At 39.4% G+C, this 18,618-nt stretch overlaps 1 protein-coding gene and 1 long non-coding RNA gene across 7 annotated transcripts in view; one reads left to right on the plus strand and one right to left on the minus strand.

Annotated features, from left to right (window-relative positions):
* Positions 1-18,618, plus strand: part of ROBO1 (roundabout guidance receptor 1) — a 585,029-nt gene that overhangs the window by 558,883 nt on the left and 7,528 nt on the right. For all 4 annotated transcript variants that reach the window (XM_081858408.1, XM_081858409.1, XM_081858410.1 and 1 more), the window contains 4 exons: positions 3,130-3,274; positions 3,474-3,725; positions 5,660-6,066; positions 10,060-10,212. In XM_081858408.1, coding sequence (XP_081714534.1) covers positions 3,130-3,274; positions 3,474-3,725; positions 5,660-6,066; positions 10,060-10,212 — 957 coding nt within the window. The remainder of the gene's footprint in view (positions 1-3,129; positions 3,275-3,473; positions 3,726-5,659; positions 6,067-10,059; positions 10,213-18,618) is intronic.
* The window catches only part of LOC309340045, a 153,019-nt gene that overhangs the window by 85,801 nt on the left and 48,600 nt on the right, over positions 1-18,618 (minus strand). The gene's annotated exons all lie outside the window — the stretch shown is intronic.

Genomic DNA, 18,618 nt, shown 5'->3' on the forward strand with positions numbered 1-18,618 from the left:
CCTGCAGTAACAATGATCTTCTTAGTTGGATCAGGGCACCTCCGTTGGCAAAAAAGAATGACAGTTTCACAACCCACCAATATATCTTGGAAAGTCAAGAAGTGTCAACACAGTTGCTCGAGCACGTGAAAACCTGAGCAATTATTATTTCCTTCCTCTGTTCAGTATTAAACCAGTGTGACAGCTTTATTTTCTGTCAAAAGCAACCACACAGGGTCAAACCAACAGGCTGCTCAGCAGTAATGCCAGCTACCTGAGCCTTGTCTGGGGTATTATAACCTGAGGGAGAAGTCTCTTTTTCAGACCATTTCGTCCTTTGCCCCATCTGGAACTTTTGCAGTTTTGACATGTGCATGTAGACCTTCACAGCTTCCTTAAGTTTCAGTTATTTTGGTAGAAGGCAAGAGTGTTTGCCTTCAGTTCAGCTTTTTGTAAGTGTATACATATCTGTCCAGTCTTGCTTGGAACCTATTACAACGTCTGGACCACAGGTTTCCCGCCTACCATCCCTATACCACAACTCTTTCTTGATCAAATGATGTACTGTGAGATGCCTATTTTACAGTATAATGGAAATTATTTAACAACTGTATATGAATAAAAAAACAGTTTAGCAGAGATAGAAGCACACACATATCTAGAAAAAGAAAAGAAAAGCTGCTTTCTATACTGCTACAACTACTTTCAGGGTTTCTCTTATAGCTGAATTACAGAGACACCAACAAGTTATAGCAGAGCTGGCTTCTGGGAAAGGGTTTGTAATACACTCTGCTGCTGTTCCTTCTTTATCAGGTCAAACTAGACTTGTTTAGTCTATATCCCCATTAAACTGCATATCAAATTTCATAAAACATTACCCTATAGTTTGCAGATGAATGTGAGGTTTGGTTTATAGTTTATTATTTTATGTGCATGCGTGTGTGTGTGTTTTAAAATTAGTAATGTGGAGCTAAAGCAAACAGTGAAGAAAAACGTGAGCTGTTATGGGACAACTTCACAATTATGCAACTGCTACGATTACCCTGATATTAGTTATCTGAACAGTGGGTTAGGGGGGTGTACATTTGAAATATATTTATAAATACATTTTTCTTCATTAAGATAGTTGACTGGGACCCAAGAGATTCTAGAGGCAGGTTCTGCACATTTACTGGGACTTCTGAGTGTTCTCTTCCTACCGCTCCCAGAAGTGGATGCAGTTATAGTGTGCAGAACTGCCATTAGAATATGCTGCAAATGACCCAGTTCAAACTCGGAGGCATTAGGAATCTTGGTAATACGACCGAATAAAATATTTAACATATTTAGATTTGAAAAACATTCACTATTATTCCAATTTAAAATAGTGTGGCGTGTTTAGAAGCATGTAACATTTCTCTTTCCGTTTTGCTTTACATCTTATGTGAAATGTTCACTTGAAATCCAACAGCAACCAAGTAATTGATCCTTTCCCGAAGATACTCAGATGGCTAAAGCTTGTATCATTTTACTGTAAGCTATAATTTTCCACCAAGAGTAGCTGAAAACATTTGTCCCATACTTTCTTCTGCTCTTCTTATTGTGGTTTTTTTTAAAAAAAATTCTTCCAGTAATTATTTTCAACTGCACCTGCCATTTGGAATGAATTTAGTAATTTCATTGTGCCTAAAACATTTCAGTGGACAAGTATAAATTAAATATATTCATTAATGCAACAGGGAAACAGTTCAAGAAGGACACTGACAAACTGGAACGTGTCCAGAGGAGGGCAACCAAAATGGTCAAAGGCCTGAAAACGATCCCTTATGAGGAACGGCTAAGGGAGCTGGGCATGTTTAGCCTGGAGAAGAGGAGGTTAAGGGGTGATATGATAGCCATGTTGAAATATATAAAAGGATGTCACATAGAGGAGGGAGAAAGGTTGTTTTCTGCTGCTCCAGAGAAGCGGACACGGAGCAATGGTTCCAAACTACAAGAAAGAAGATTCCACCTAAACATTAGGAAGAACTTCCTGACAGTAAGAGCTGTTCGACAGTGGAATTTGCTGCCAAGGAGTGTGGTGGAGTCTCCTTCTTTGGGTCTTTAAGCAGAGGCTTGACAACCATATGTCAGGAGTGCTCTGATGGTGTTTCCTGCTTGGCAGGGGGTTGGACTCGATGGCCCTTGTGGTCTCTTCCAACTCTATGATTCTATGAAACCTTTAATAGATCATATCTCTGTCAATTGTGAACCCCAAATTAGGCTCCAAAAAATAAACTGGGGGGGGGGGGGGACTTTGGAGAATATATATCCAATGCATCTTTTTGTTGTTTAATACTTAGATGATAATCTGTAATGCAATTAAAAACTGTAGAAATATTTTTTAATTATATTGCTTGTACAGTTCATTTATGGCTTTACCATATTTTAGCAAAAAAGTGAAGGAGACTGTTCCCAAATATAGGCAATGAAAGACAAAGTCAGTTCTAATTATTATTTTAATATAAATCCATATTCTAATAATACTTATTTTTGACCTCAACTGGCCTCAACTAGAGCCAGGGCTTTTTCGGCTGTGGCTCCAATCTGGTGGAATGCTCTGTCACAAGAGACTAGGGCCCTGCGGGACTTGACATCTTTCCGCAGGGCCTGCAAGACAGAGCTGTTCCACCAGGCCTTTGGCCAGGGCACAGCCTGACACCCTCCTTTGGCAATCCTCACAGAACTCTAGCCCAATGGTTGCCATTAATCTGATTGGAATTAATTTTATAATGTAATGATTTTATAATGTTTTATCATTTTACTGTTGTTAGCCGCTCTGAGCCCGGCTTCGGCTAGGGAGGGCAGGATATAATTAAAATTTATTATTATTAAGCCATTTATTAAGTCAATTCTATGTGTATTTCTTAACTGAAATGTACCTCAACAGTGTATAAAAGCTGACTTATTTGTGACATTTACATGCTTACTAAGTTCTACAGAATCCAAAATTTGTAACAAGCTATGTCTGGAATATTGCATGTTCTTTTTGAAACTCCTAAACATGTGAATACTCATTCAATTAACACCTTGTCACATTGTTAAATCGCTTAGAAAATTGTCCCCTAAAGGACCGATCAACCATTTATTTCATGTGCTATGATATAACAATATGAATATATTTCTTCATAGGGAGTCAAGGGCACAAGAAGGGTGCTAGAACCCCCAAGGCATCCAAACAGGCTGGTATGAACTGGGCAGACCTTCTTCCACCTCCCCCTGTACATCCTCCTCCCCACAGTAATAGTGAAGACTACAGTCTATCTGTAAATGAAAGGTAAGATAAAAGAATGATTCATCAGTAATTTTTTCCAACCCAGTGGTCCAGATTCACTTAATTAACTGAATAAAAATATCTGTAATCCTACTATGGAACTGAGTCTTCAGTTTGACTCAAGACATAATAATAATTTGGTCCAACCATGGTATGAATGTATTCAGTATTGTAATTCACATATTCTTAAATTAATTCTTAGCTATGACCAGGAAATCCCATGTCCAATCCCACCAGCAAGAATGTATCTACAGCAGGATGAGCTAGAGGAAGAGGAAGAGGATGAACGAGGTCCCACACCACCAGTTCGAGGAGCAGCTTCATCTCCAGCAGCAGTGTCCTACAGCCATCAGTCTACTGCTACGTTAACTCCTTCCCCCCAAGAAGAACTCCAGCCAATGCTACAGGATTGCCAGGAGGAAATGGGACATTTGCAACATCCACAAGATCGGAGGTATGTTACCAAAACACATTCTGAAGGAGCTTCCTTAAACTAGTTCTATGAGGCGAACATGCTGGGTTAGGCAACACAACCAGCAGTAATCAAAAAAATGTGTCATTAAATTGCTTCTAATGTTATATCTTAATGAAAATTCAGTATGGAGAGTAGCACTTCATTTACCATGGTGTAAACAGTGTTTCCAAAGAGTAGTTACATAGTCTGTTATCTGGATGTAAAATGTCATAATAAACAAATCCGTAGTTTTCTTTTTATTCCAATACAAAATAAAAGGCTACTAGATTGGATGGAAAATTTGGATTCTTGCCTCCCAAACATGTTTGTAACAGGTAATTTTATTCATAATGTCCCTTACTCTCCTTACTCATTGGCCAATTTTCAAAGGTTTCCCAGGACTTTCCTGCTATTATCCTAGCAGTTATCAACAAATAATACCAATAGTATTTGATATTTCTTTTTGAGCTGGTTAATATGATCTAACAACATTAAATTAGATTCATTTGTAGATGGCAGACCCTTATACCTTTCAAAAAAATCCTGGTATGGCTACATTCCCTCCATATGTGGGCAAAGTACCATTTTCTTCATGGTACTTCAAATGGAGTTCTGACACGTTATAAAGCATCATTGATAGCCTTTACAGTATGAAATACCACCTCAGTCACATTTTCAATAAGTTTTCCATAACTGCCACTTTGTTCCCATTTCTAGTTGAAACTTTTGTCATACTGACAGTGGACTTTAATCCATGAAAGCTTATGCCATAAAAATAAATTTATTAAGACACGTAAGATGCCACAGGACTCTGCTGTTTTAAAAAACCGTGTAAGCTTCTGATCACACATTCTTAAAAAAAAAGTCACAGACTGAGTAAGTACAGGTAACGCTAGTAAAATGATTAGAAGGTGAATAAAGAATTAGAAGGATGGAACTTTTTTGCTTTGGTAGATTTTTTAAAAAATGATCCATATGGAGAGAATGAATTTTAAAAAAAACTTTATAAGTTTTTCTCCATAATGCTATAACATTTTGTGTTAAGATGACATTATGAGTTTTCATATCCAGTTAATTTTTTAAAAGATACAGTCAAACCTTGACTCCCAAACGCCTCTGTTTTGGAACGTTTCGGCTCCCAAATGCCAAAAATCCATAAGTAAATGCTCCGGGTTTCAAACATTTTTCGGAAGCCGAACGTCCAACGCAGCTCCCACGTGTGCAGAAAGCTCATATAGCCAATCGGAACCCACGAATGGGCTTCTGGAATGGATTGCATTCGACAACCAAGGTTTGACTGTACCTGAGTGTATGCTGAATAAGAATACAATTTCTTGTAAACAATGGATTCATCAGTGGCTATAAGTCTTGATGGCTATATGGACCATCCAGATGAGGGGAATATTTATCTGAATATCAATTCCTAGGGAGGAACCCAAACAGAAATTTTACTGGTTGTGGGCTTTCTGGAAGCATGTGGTTGACCACAGAAGAGAACAGGGTGCTAGAGTAGATCTTTGGCTTGATTCACCAGGCATATCATGTACCCTTCATTAAGGATAGGGTGAGCATTTGAAGCAGGGTGCCTGACTATGTGAGCACCGCTGCCCAAATTATAGCAAGTAGTTCAGCAGGGCACACCTCAAGTAATCCCCCTAAATTCTATTTGGTTCCACTCTATCTGATAAGTCAACTGCATTTGACAACACTGAATTCAGAATAGTGTTTCGTATAACAGTTTAAGAACCAATAAAAAAAAAGTCTGTATTCTAGTAATTAAGGAAGGTGATATTACTTTTCTACTTTAGTAGTCAACCATTTCCAGTTTCTAAAAGAAATAAAAATCAGTTCAAGACTCAATAAAACAGGAAATTATAGCTGTATATATGTTTTGCTAATCTGTAACCATTTCTAACTATTTTTCTCACACACAGACGTCAGCCTGTGAGCCCTCCTCCACCTCCAAGACCTATCTCTCCGCCACATACCTATGGTTACATTTCAGGACCTCTTGTATCAGACATGGATACTGATGCACCAGAAGAGGAGGATGAAGCAGACATGGAAGTGGCTAAGATGCAGAACAGAAGGCTTCTTTTGCGTGGTCTTGAACAGACACCAGCCTCAAGTGTAGGAGATCTGGAGAGCTCTGTGACAGGTTCCATGATCAATGGATGGGGTTCAGCCTCAGAAGATGACAATATCTCAAGTGGACGGTCTAGTGTTAGTTCATCAGATGGGTCCTTTTTTACAGATGCAGATTTTGCACAGGCTGTTGCTGCAGCAGCAGAATATGCTGGTCTCAAGGTAGCAAGGCGTCAAATGCAGGATGCTGTGGGAGGTAAGGCTTCTTCACTGCTATCATATATTTAATCAGGTTGATAAATGATTAGCTGTAATCCTAAGCAAATCTTTCTGAAATACTGTCCCTATGTGAATCCTGCACACATGTCAAAGTTTCATATAGAGAGTAATAGAAATTCCCTTGTAGTATATAGCCATCTCAGCAAAACCCATCATGCTTGTGTGATTGTTTTAACTGTGCTACACTTTCAATTCAAATGAATACTTTTCAAAAGTAACACTGCACAGATAATTTTCTCTTACAGAAGTTAGCCAGGAGCCTAAGCTTAAGCAACACCCTTCGTCATTCCAACCCATGAAAACAGTGCAAACTTAAAATATATGTTCATAAAAGCAATAAATAGGCTGCAACAAACACAGCTAAAAATATTGTACCAAAATACACACACGCATACACACTGTGCAAACAATAAAAACAAAACAAGCTTATAATGGGAAGAGGACTAAATAAAAGACTGAGCAGCAAAGAACATGATTGCCCCCAACCCCAAAGGAAGTAAAGTAGGGAACAAGCGGAGACAAACCTGTCTCCATCCAGGAGCAGCATCACTGGTGCTATTCTACCCTATTTCTTAAGAACACAGAATGTTGCTTGCACAAAATGAGGCCACTGATCCATGTAGCTCAAGTACTGTCTACAGTAACTGGCAGTAGCTTTCCAGGGTTTCGGATATTTGTATCTCAGATCTCTTGCATACAAAGTGGATGCTCCACTACCGATCTACAACCCCTCCCCAGAATGGTCCTTTATAAGGTATGAAATTCACTGTGCATCATAGTACTAAATGAGGAAGAACTACTAGTTCTACTCACCCACACTCACTCACTCCACTCTTCCATAAGGAACGGCTTCTCCTTTCCCTTTAATACAAGTGGGACCTCTATATTCTTGTGAACACAAGCCCTCAGGGGCCTCTTGTCAGCAACTCTATGCTTTATTGAGTTGATGTGGAGAATTGTTATGTGATCTCCATGATTTCAGTAAAACGAATTCACCAGGCAATCACATTTCCTAAGTGCTGTACATATATTAAGCAGTAAGACAGTCCTTGCCAACAGAGTTGGAATCTAAGGGGTACGATGCAATAGGAATGGGGAGAAAAAGAAAAGGAAACCATTGGAGCTACTGCTTCAGGATGAAGCCAGGTTGACCTCCTCTTGCCATGATGCCCTTGAGAGGCAGTTGGCAGAGCTTCCCAATGGCCCTAGGTCACCTGAATGATGTGAAAAGCTAGAACATTTCTTCCTTCAGCTCTGAACTCCTAGGTAACTGGCAGTTGGAGCACTTTCGCACAGCAGTGGGGGATGCCAACCCCACTGCAGCTGTTATGGCTAATGACTGTGGCAAGGCTGATCAAAAAGTATAGTATAGTGCATGTATTTTGCAGGGCATTTCTTTCTATGATGTACAACTAAAGTACCGTATTTTTCGCCCTATAGGACGCACTTTTTCCCCTCCAAAAATGAAGTGGAAATGTGTGTGCGTCCTATGGGGCGAATGCAGGCTTTCGCTGAAGCCTGGAGAGCAAGAGGGGTTGGTGCGCACCGACCCCTCTCGCTCTCCAGGCTTCAGGAAGCTATCCGCAAGCCGTGGAAGAGCTGCGCGAAGTCGCGCAGCTCTCCCACGGCTTTTGGAGAGCTGCCTGCACCCCGAAGCCTGGGGGTGTGCTGAGCTCAGCGCCCCCAGGCTTCGGGCTTCGCGCAGCTCTCTGCAAGCCGTGGGAGGGCTGCGTGAAGTCGCGCAGCTCTCCCACGGCTTGTGGAGAGCTGCCTGTTCTGGGGGCTGGGGTTGGGGAAGCTCGGGCTTCCCCCGCCCCGCGCCTGGGGGGGAAATACATTTTTTTCTTTATTTCCCCCCAAAAAACCTAGGTTCGCCCTATGGGCCGGTGTGCCCCATGGGCCGAAAAATATGGTAAGTAGTTACAGTGTTGGACTTGGACCATGTTACCCTTCTTGATCAGCCATAAAACTCAGGAAGTCGCTTTCTCCTAGCTAGTGGCTGGAGCAACCCAGTCACATGGGTGGAGTACAAATAATAATAATAATAATAATAATAATAATAATAATAATAACTACAACAATAACAATAACAACAACAATAATAATAATAATTGTTATTGTTATTATTATTACCACCAACCTCATAGCTGAGTTAGGATAAAATGTTGGACCTCATAAGGGCCTCTATGAGACAATGATGATAATGATGACAATGAATTTAATTTATTAGTCACTTGCCATGTAAAGATTCTCTTAAGCTACTTAAGAAAACTTTAAAAGCATATCACAAAATCAGAAGAAGAAAGAGTAAAACATTACAATAAAAACCATACAAAAATCTATGGAAAAGATCCAGTAAAACTTTATTTATTGACATGATCTACTGCTAAACAATAAACAAGGCATGGCCTGGTGTACACTTAACAAAGATAAAACTATAAAGCCAAAGTTAAGGTATATATTAGATTTTTCAGGCTCTCCTTTGCAATGTAAGCAGTCTCCTCAATGGGATAGTCCTCAGTTGTGTTTTCTAATACTTAGCAAATAAAAAGAAAGAAAAAAAGATATGTGTAGTGAGGAAGCCGCCTCCCATATTTTCCTCACTTGCTTCTAACCTTTTAAGCTAGAACCATCTAAACAACCTTTTCCCACGCTATAAACAGTCATAGCATTTCTCACCTATGTGAGTCCTCTGGTGTACAAAGAGGGAGACCTTCATGTTGAAGCACAAGTGTAAATTTGCTATGGGTTACCTTGTGTGCCTCCTGCACGTGTTTCCCCACACACTGTTTTTCCCCCTGATTCTCTGGTGCCTTGTCAAGTTGCTTTTATCATGGAAGCAACTTACCGTATTTTTCGCCCTATAGGGCGCACCGGCCCATAGGGCGTACCTAGTTTTTTATGGGGGGGGGGGGAATAAATAATAAAAAAAAATCCCCCAAAGGCACGGGGCTGGGGCAGGGGAAGCCCAGAACAGGCTGCTATCCGCAAGCCTGGGGAGCCCGGCGGGAACTCCCGCGGGCTCCCATGGCTTGCGGATAGCTTCCTGAAGCCTGGAGAGCAAGAGGGGTTGGTGCGCACCGACCCCTCTTGCTCTCCAGGCTTCAGCGAAAGCCTGCATTCACCCTATAGGACGCACACACATTTCCCTTTCATTTTTGGAGGGGGAAAAGTGCATCCTATAGGGCGAAAAATACGGTAGAGGAGAGGTGAAATAAAAATGTGATGAATCTAACCACCCACAAGAAAGAACATGCTACAGTATTTATTACTTTTTCTCTCTAGCTTTTTTCAATGGTAAAAACCACTGCATTTTTATTTTGTGCCAAAAAGTAAATACATTCCAAACTGTCTTAGCAATTCATAAACTATGGTAATTGTTGGTAACACTTTAAGTAGGAGCAGCAAAGAAATCCTAAGCCTTGGGACTTGATAACAAATATATCAACAAAAGCTTTATTGGGGTGGCAACAATTTCAGTGGTTCCCTAGTCACAAGTACTGAAACTTAGGGTTGGTGAAGATCAGGTAGAAGATCAAGTGGAAGAACTGGGCAGGCACAGGGAGGGTTTTCTTTGATGGTATATGCAGGTTTCAGGAAATGTGACAATTGTCCAATATTAGGTGGCTTGAGAATGTTATATTATGAGTTATTATAATCTGATTTACCTTGCAGGGTTGTTGAAAGGACTGCAATCGATAATGCATGTGAAATCATTTGAACATTTGAAAATGATATATAAATGTTAAATAGTACAATGATTGTCTTGGGGTTGTTCCTATCAATTTAAATGTGTTTTGCTTTGTAAAAGTTCTGGATAAAAAAAAGCCTTGCATGTTTATATTAATGTGACATTGAATCTCAATAATGCTAATTATATAACTATATTTTTATTTACAGAATAGAAAGACTATTCTAGTTTCAGAGATAAAGTAACAAATTATAACACTGTGTGCCTCTTTGTTTCCAGGTCGTAGACATTACCATGCCTCGCACTGCCCCAGACCCACTAGCCCTGTCTCTACTGACAGCAACATGAGTGCTGCTGTAATTCAGAAGGTACGACCTGTCAGAAAGCAAAAGCACCAGCAAGGACATCTACGAAGAGAAGTCTACACAGATGGTAAACACTATGTTCAGATGTGCACACTTCTAGTGCAAATACTGTATTTTTGCAAAGCTTACAGTAAGTTACATTAAGTGAAAAGTGGCTGGCATTTCCTGATACTATACATATTCAGCATAGTCTATCATAAGCATCATTTCTGTTTTCAGTCTGTCCTGAATTCTCCTGTACACACATACATTAAAAGTGCATTTGTTTTCTCTAATACCCTAATCAGCCATTAACTGTCACTATTTTTTTGAGAGAAGACTGCGAATGGGTACAATAGTGGAAAATAATACATGCATGAGATTAAAATCTTCATTAAAATAAATCCTCCGTAGTGTAATTTTTCCCATCACAGAAACAATTTAGCATTAAAATAGCAGGCAGCAAAATCGTTGAATTTTAATCCTAACCATAGTATTGTTCCAAGAGGTTACTTTGTGCACCAAAAGGCAGAATCTAATCATCTCCTCTCATGCCTTCACACACAATATCGACTCCTGCTGAAAAGGTAATGCTTGTATTCTCTGGGGAGTATAGAAGGATAATGCAAACATTGTGATGTTGTCTAGAGAGAGCCTTTAATGAAAATGCCTCAGGAGGGCCAGCTTTTATTAAACCACCACCTTTCAGTTTTATAAAACAACCAAAGGGCTTTGTTGGAAATTCATGTAAGATTTACCCATCTTGTCAAGTTTTCTAAATTCACTAAAGAGGAGGGGTTGCCAGCAGCAGTGGCATCATTCCCCCACCTCCTGGTTCTCAACAACAACAATCTGATTAGGACTTTCATTACCAGTCAGAAATTTTTCAAAGAGGGGCATCATTTGCCATTATCATATGAAAGCCTAATATTATAGATACTTATCGAGGGTTACAAGAAGGGGTTTTCAAGCCACTTCTCCCTGTGATTCCTGCCACTTGACAGAAAAATTTAATACAAAGCGCACAGCATGATGAGCAAAAGTAATTTTGCAATGAGTGGTTGTCCATGCTATTATCTGTACTTTATTCTGAGTATTTTCTCTACTAGCATCTATCTGATATTAGACTACATTAAATACTGGCATGACACAATGCACCTGGGCCTCTTGGCTTCTGCCCAGGCTCCTTTTGTCACTGAAACTGAATTGTCAGAATATTATCTGATTTCAAGAGGTTATTAAAGCAGTTTTGTGCATGCTTGTTTATTTGGAGGGGGTTTTTTTGTTTTGCTTTTTGGAAAGTGAGAAATGCATGGTATAAATCCCAGAACTATGCCACTAAGTTTATATTTATGGAACCCTTGTAATGGCTTTTTGTGAGAATTTATAGGTGTCTTAACAGGTTTATTAGTTTTAAGTGGGAGCCCCTATGTGAAAAATTGAGTAAGCATCAAACCGTGATATGAAAACATCTGTGCTGGCTAGAATACCAGAAAAGAAATCTTGTCCAGAGCTTTATATAGTTATGTTGGTTTTGGGTTTTTTCTAAAAGAAGAATTAAATAACTGAGCTGCATTTGTTGGTAATTTTCTATTAAAAGTTCTTATACTATACTAGTCTGCATAGCACTGTAATTTACAAAATTGCAGCTGTTCTGATAAACTTAATCAGTATGTAGTTTGTGTTCTTGTGCATGTGCTTATTTTAGCACATTTTATAATTAGACATGAATTTCCTTGAACCTGTGTGTGATAAGGTGGTCCAGAATATGTAAACCATGTAGCAACAGGAAGTTATTCTCTGATAATTGAAATAGTAATCAAAACTGGCTATTTGATTATTTTTGAATAGAGTATCTATCACACTGTAAAGCGGACAGCAAGTGCATTAAAGTAATACCTGTGTTCAACAGGGTATGGCATCATATAACTAATTCCCCCCCTTAAGCGGGAAACAGTAAAGCAGACATGTTTGAAACATTTGACCTTTACTAGTTACCCAAGAGTTTCTTGTATTTGATGACATGCTGAGATTTATTTCTTTTCAGAATAAGAGCAGTGCTTTAAAAAAAACTTCTATTCAACAATGAATGCAGTAATCTACAGGAAAGCAAAAGTGTTTGCTACAGACCAGCCTTTTGATGATAATAATACTTTTGATGGAGGATACTGATTACTTCATCATATTAACTTGTGTATTTAACCAAAGTTTAGCAAATATTTTATTTATTTTACATTCACTCATCTTTACAGGTCCAGCTCAAGCGTTTCTGATACTTGAATTGGAGCCCAAATGACATTTTCCACTTGCAAACCACCACTAGGGCCAATACTTTGGGGGGGGGGGAATCCTATCTCCACCCCCATGGTGCCAACTAAAGCAAGTAGCTTCATTTTATTACATTGTGGGGCCAACACTGTCATTAAAATTGGCTAAAATTACTACGTTTATCAATATACTTCCAGTCCTACATGGATGGCCTCTTTCAGAGGGTGATGCTTGGGGAGTGGTGTTCAGCCCAGGGAGCCTTCAATGTGGGCTTCTGCAGGTTTCCATTTTATCCCCATGCTGTTTGACATCTGCAAGAAACCACAAAGTGGGCTCATGTGGAATTTTGTTCTCAGCAATATGTTCCTTTACATCTGCAGATGAGGGCAATGGATATGTTGGACAGCAGTCTTACTTCAGTAATGGACTGGATGACAGCCAATAAGCTCAATCCTGATAGGGCTGAGGCATTCTTAGTGGGTGGTTCCTTAGACCTGCTCTTGAGAGAGTTATACTCTCACTGAAGGAGCAGGTGCATAGCTTGATGATATAATAATTTATTATTATTACCACACCCCATCCTGCTGGGTTTCCCCAGCCATTCTGAGCGGTTCCCAACAGATTAAAAACAGAATAAAACATCATTTAAAAATTCCCTAAACAGGGTTGCCTTCAGATGTCTGCTAAAACTCAGATGGCTGTTTATTATTGACATCTGGTGGGAGGGCGTTCCACAGGGCAGGCGCCACTACCGAGAAGGCCCTCTGCCTGGTTCCCTATAACCTCACATCTTGCAGTTGGGACATGGGTTTTGCTTAAAATATTGTAAGTCACTTTGAGTTGCCATGGCAAAAAGTGACCAATAAATAATGACAATAATAAATGTTTCTTCTTGCTATTGTACAAGTTTTATTTAATAGTGGTTTGTGGAAGACTGCGGACCCACAAGTGGTATTAACTTTTCTGAATTTAGTTTATACTCCTAGGCATACTCAATATATTTGATGCTTCATTGAACAATTTTACTTGCGTCATTTACCTTTATAGGAAGTTACATTGAGATTTTGTAACTAGAAAAGAAACTAGAAGCTCTTTTGACACTGGGAATGATGGGAATTGACTACAAGCCCCAGCATCATTATTACCCTGGCAGGAAAATATTCTACACACATGATTTTCCAAGGGACAGAGAAGCACACAGGACCTCTTCTACTTGCTACTACCTTCACTTGTCCTCAAAGCTTTCCCCCCTTGGTGCGGGGAAGATAGCAAAGGGATGGCCAGTAATTATTCCTAAGTGTTAGCCAGTAATGTTCACAGCGCATGATTGGTTTTTGTTTCATGACTTTTGTGCTTGTCCATCACTAATACTGTGTGGCTGGATGTTGTGTCAGTTGCTGAGCTAATTTATTTTCATGGCTTTTTATTATTTCAAAGGCCACAAAAGGTCAGCATTTTTGTGCTTATTCACAGCTATTGTTCCTCAAAAGGCTGCTGCTTCAGTGATTTTTAAAAATTATTGCTGTGTTCCCAATGAGTTCAAGCAAGTATGCTGTTACCACAAGCCGATATAACCAATCAGATTTGGCTACATGGTAAAGTCAATGAATGTATATAAAGGCACATTTCACACACTTCATTGTTTCACCTTCTTGCTGAGCAGTGATGGAACAAACACCTGGATTTTAAAAAGCTTTTACTGCTGCACAACAGTTTCTTGATTCTGTTTAGTATTCCATAATATACCTCCAAAATTTTCATTGAATTGTTGCAAAATACTACACACACACACACACACACAGAGGAACGGCACTTTCTGAGGGTGCAAGAAAATATTGAAGAAATTCATAGGGTTCAGCTCAACAAAACTTACATGTTGGATTCTCATTTGGTAAAAACCCCTTCACATTTTTATTTAGAAGTTAAAGATAACCAGCTTATATACTTCCATTCTCTTAAGCAAACTGGTGGAAACTTACCACCAGGCCCAAATTTGTTAATTGAGAATGGCGGATCTCATGGAATATTTGGGAAAGCCAACATTAGCTTAAGTCTTTGAACTACGTTTGTTTGGATTTTATTCTATCACTAAGTGCAAGCTCTCACAAGGTCAAACACTGAGGTAAAGTGTAATGATTTTTATGGGAACTGCAGTCTTCAAAATTTTCTAAGGACGGAAACTTACAGCATTTTAATTTATTTATTTACTTTTTTTTAAGCAAAATTAATATACCATTTGGTGGTGAGATGGCTCAGGTGGCTGATGGTGGGCAGCTCAGGAACCTTATGCCCTCTACTCCAAGGAATCAGGGTCCAAGAAGCGGTGCTTTTGCCCAGATGACCAGACAAGGGCTGAGGGGTCATAGCACTCCACCTAAAATTGTGGTCTTGGATGGTTGCCCTGATTTGCTTTATAACAGGCTTCCTCAACCTCGGCCCTCCAGATGTTTTGAGACTACAATTCCCATCATCCCTGACCACTGGTGGTGCTAGCTAGGGATCATGGGAGTTGTAGGCCACAAACATCTGGAGGGCCGAGGTTGAGGAAGCCTGCTGTATACCATAGGGTGATCCATAACCCAGAATCCACCCTGCCCAACAATCAACCAGTAGCCGGGTTGGTTGAGTCAGGATTAACTCCCAATGCCCATGCCAAAATCTTCTGACATCTGTTATCAAAAGGTTGTGGCCTGTTCAAATCCCAAGAGGGTGTCCTATGATTATTATATCTGTGTCTTGGCCTCTCTGCTGGTCATGGGCTCAATGTGCCTGGGCCCACAACTTTTGGGCTGAGCAAAAACTTTATTACTTATTTTTTAGCAAAATTTATATACTGCTTGACTGCAACAGAACCTCTATCTGATTTACAAGAAATAATGACTAAAATAGTTAAAAATGAGTTATTAAAACATTTTAGAAACAATTGAAAAGAGAAGGAAACTAAAAAGAGAATAAAACATGTCAACATCTATGTGTTTGGATATGCTTGCCTTAACAAAAATGTTTCAAACAGACACCAAAAATAATACAGTTGGTTACTGTACAGGCAGAAATAGCCTTCTTGGGTTTTGGATTGACACATTTTTACTGATTCAAGGGATTTGTGATCTATATATTTATATATAGATCTATATGTACTACTGTATCTTAAAAAAATATATCACAGCAGTTTACAATATAAAAATATAAAACAAGACAATAAAATAATGGAAAGTTACAAATCTGCAATATCTTTACATGTAAAGTACACCCAGCTAAGAAATTCAAACTGTTTTAGAAGTGGAAATAATGTATAACAATATACAACATTTCAGTTTTAGACTGAAAATATATCTTATATGAAACTATTTTAATTTTCTTTGACTCTTACACTTGGAATTATTTCACATATCTATTTGCATTTTCCTCTTTCAATTTTAAACTGCCGGCTGGGTTGATTTTTCCTCCCCCAAAATTATTTCTCCCATGGTTCCTATAGCCTCTCATTTAAAGTGTTGAAAATTCACGTAAGGAAGATTTTCCCTGTAGGACATGCTATAAAATAGCATTGGTTAATTGTTTTTCTTTAAGCGGGTAACAATGCAGCAGCAATATGCAGACATGTATAAATGAAATAGTTGAGCACAGCTGACCTTTTCTAGTTACCTCTGGGTTCCATATATTGGTTTGATGTCACTGTGTGATTTATTTTTTATTTCTCACCATGGAGGCCTCCATTTTCTTTTTTAATAAGTAAGTGTGCCAGTTTGCAGCAGACAAGGCAGATTGATTCTGGATTTTCTCTGTGATTTGAGCTGTTAAATAAATACTGCAGAGGTGAAATAGTGTTGACCTCTGAAAAGTTTCCTTTTTTGATTTGAAGGATTCCTCTCAGCAAGGAATGGTTGGTTGTAATGAAAGTTTTTCTACCTTCTCTGCAGGTTGTGATAAAGCTTTCTCTAAAGAGCATATCACTTTGTGGTGGTCATTACTGGCATACATCAAATTGTATTTTTAACCAAAAAACTGCTACTAGGCCACTTTCTCTTTAAATACTATCAGCGTTCTGTTTAATCACTGTGTGTCACAATATACCCCTGGTTATACATTAAATTGAAGAGTAGGAGATTGCCTAATTTTTAAATGCCTTACCTTATTACTGTTACATGGGTGATCTTCAACCACATTTTATTATCAGTAGTCTTTCTTCTTGGTCAACATTAGTTCCTTAAAAAGGAGCCATAATTATGGGGACAACTGGGTGTCCTTACTGACTTCCTATGTGATTCTATGGTTTCTGTTCACTGGAAAAGTAGGTAATATGCATGTACAGAACAATGTGTGCTTGGTCTTCCTCTATTAAAATGAATGAGCAAGGTCTTGCCTGCCGAGGAAGCTATTTGCAAGCTCGGGCACTTCTTGTTTTTCTGTCTCCAGCCTATTAAGTATACTCTTGTGCAATCAGACACTAATGTATTTAAAATATATTCAGAATTTTGTAAGAGCTAAGCATTTGAGAGATGGGTGCATCCCTTGGGATTTATGAACAAAATGATGAATTGCATCCAGTGGCATCTCTCCACTGATGGAAAGCACTTTGATTCAGTAGGGCCTCCATCAGCAGTACAGGGAGATAGGTGCCTTTTACCAATTCCCCCTTCAGCACTCAGTGTTTCTCCTAGCCTGCTCCAAAGGTTTGTAGGATCCTTTGAAACAGAGGGTGTGGGGAATCAGCAAAATTTGTCTCCATCTGAACTCTGCTGATGGAACCTTCCATGGGATCAAGCTAGAGGACATCACTGGATACAATTTGGTAGCTCTATTAAACAATAACATCTAAAAATAAAGATAGCTGTTCAGTGAAATCTTAAGATAGTTCAAGTTCCAGCAAAATCTGTAGGACTATATTATACCACAGTAACACGTTAACCAGCTAAGACTCAGGACCTATCTTTAACCCAAATCTCTAGAGCTGGAACTACTTTTGATTTGCTTATAGAATGTTTGACTTTCTTATTTTCTCCCTAACTCCAAAAAGAAAGAGCGCTTGTGTTTTTCGTAATTGTATAAATAGGCATTTTGGACAGGGCAATTGCTGTGTAAGGCTGAGTAAAGCTACATCGAAGGTCCTTCTACATAATTATTAACCTATGAAAATGTCTTATGGCACCTTAAAGCCTAACACATTTATTCTGGCATAAGCTCTTATGGAGTAGAATGCCACATACTTAACAAAGCTATGTCTCTGGAAGTAAAGAACTCTTCACACAATCTTCATCTTTCCAGTCACTTAATTCTTATTCATTTTAATCAACAAAATCACAGGTATCAGTGAGCAGAATGGGGTGTTATCTCCTCCTGGAAAGTTAGGACTCCAAACTGGACCAGTTTTTAGCAGCATTATGGCAACCAAACTATTCAAAATAATTATTCTCCAAACTGTAGTTGAGCTAGGTATAAGTTTATAACTTATAGTTATAAAGTGTGTGTATGTATATAGCAAGGGACGCGGGTGGCACTGTGGTCTAAACCAGAGAGCCTAGGGCTTGCCGATTGGAAGGTCAGCGGTTCGAATCCGTGCAACGGGGTGAGCTCCCGTTGTTCGGTATTAGCTCCTGCCCACCTAGCAGTTCAAAAGCATGTCAAGTGCAAGTAGATAAATAGGTACCACTCCAGCGAGAAGGTAAACGGCGTTTCCGTGCACTGCTCTGGTTCGCCAGAAGCGGCTTAGTCATGCTGGCCACATATCCTGGAAGCTGTCTGTGGACAAACGCCGGCTCCTTCGGCCTATAGAGCGAGATGAGCGCGCAACCCCAGAGTCATCCGTGACTGGACCTAACGGTCAGGGGTACCTTTAAATTTACCTATCTATATAGCAAGCTTACAGTTCCAGCCTCTTTCAGCAGGAATTACAATATTTTAAATGCAAACTATGTCTTCCACGGCTGGAACTACTCCTATGGCACAGACACTTTTAAAAAGTATTGCAAGTTTTTCTCTCAAAGGCTACTGGGTGTTTGCAAGGGTAGTACAACAGTAAACCATTGTAACAAGGTGGGGCAGAGGGTACAAGGACAGAAACCACCAACAGTTTGTAGGAGTGGGTGTCTCGCTCTTGCTCTCTACATCTATATTATGGATCAGTAAACAATAGTTTCCACATTAAGCACAATTATATGGTGGGTGGGTGTGTACACACACACACAACCACACACACACGTACTCACCATATACCGTATTTTTCGCT

This window comes from Podarcis erhardii, assembly GCF_964252035.2.
Source record: "Podarcis erhardii genome assembly, chromosome: 4".
Taxonomy (NCBI): Eukaryota; Metazoa; Chordata; class Lepidosauria; order Squamata; family Lacertidae; genus Podarcis; species Podarcis erhardii.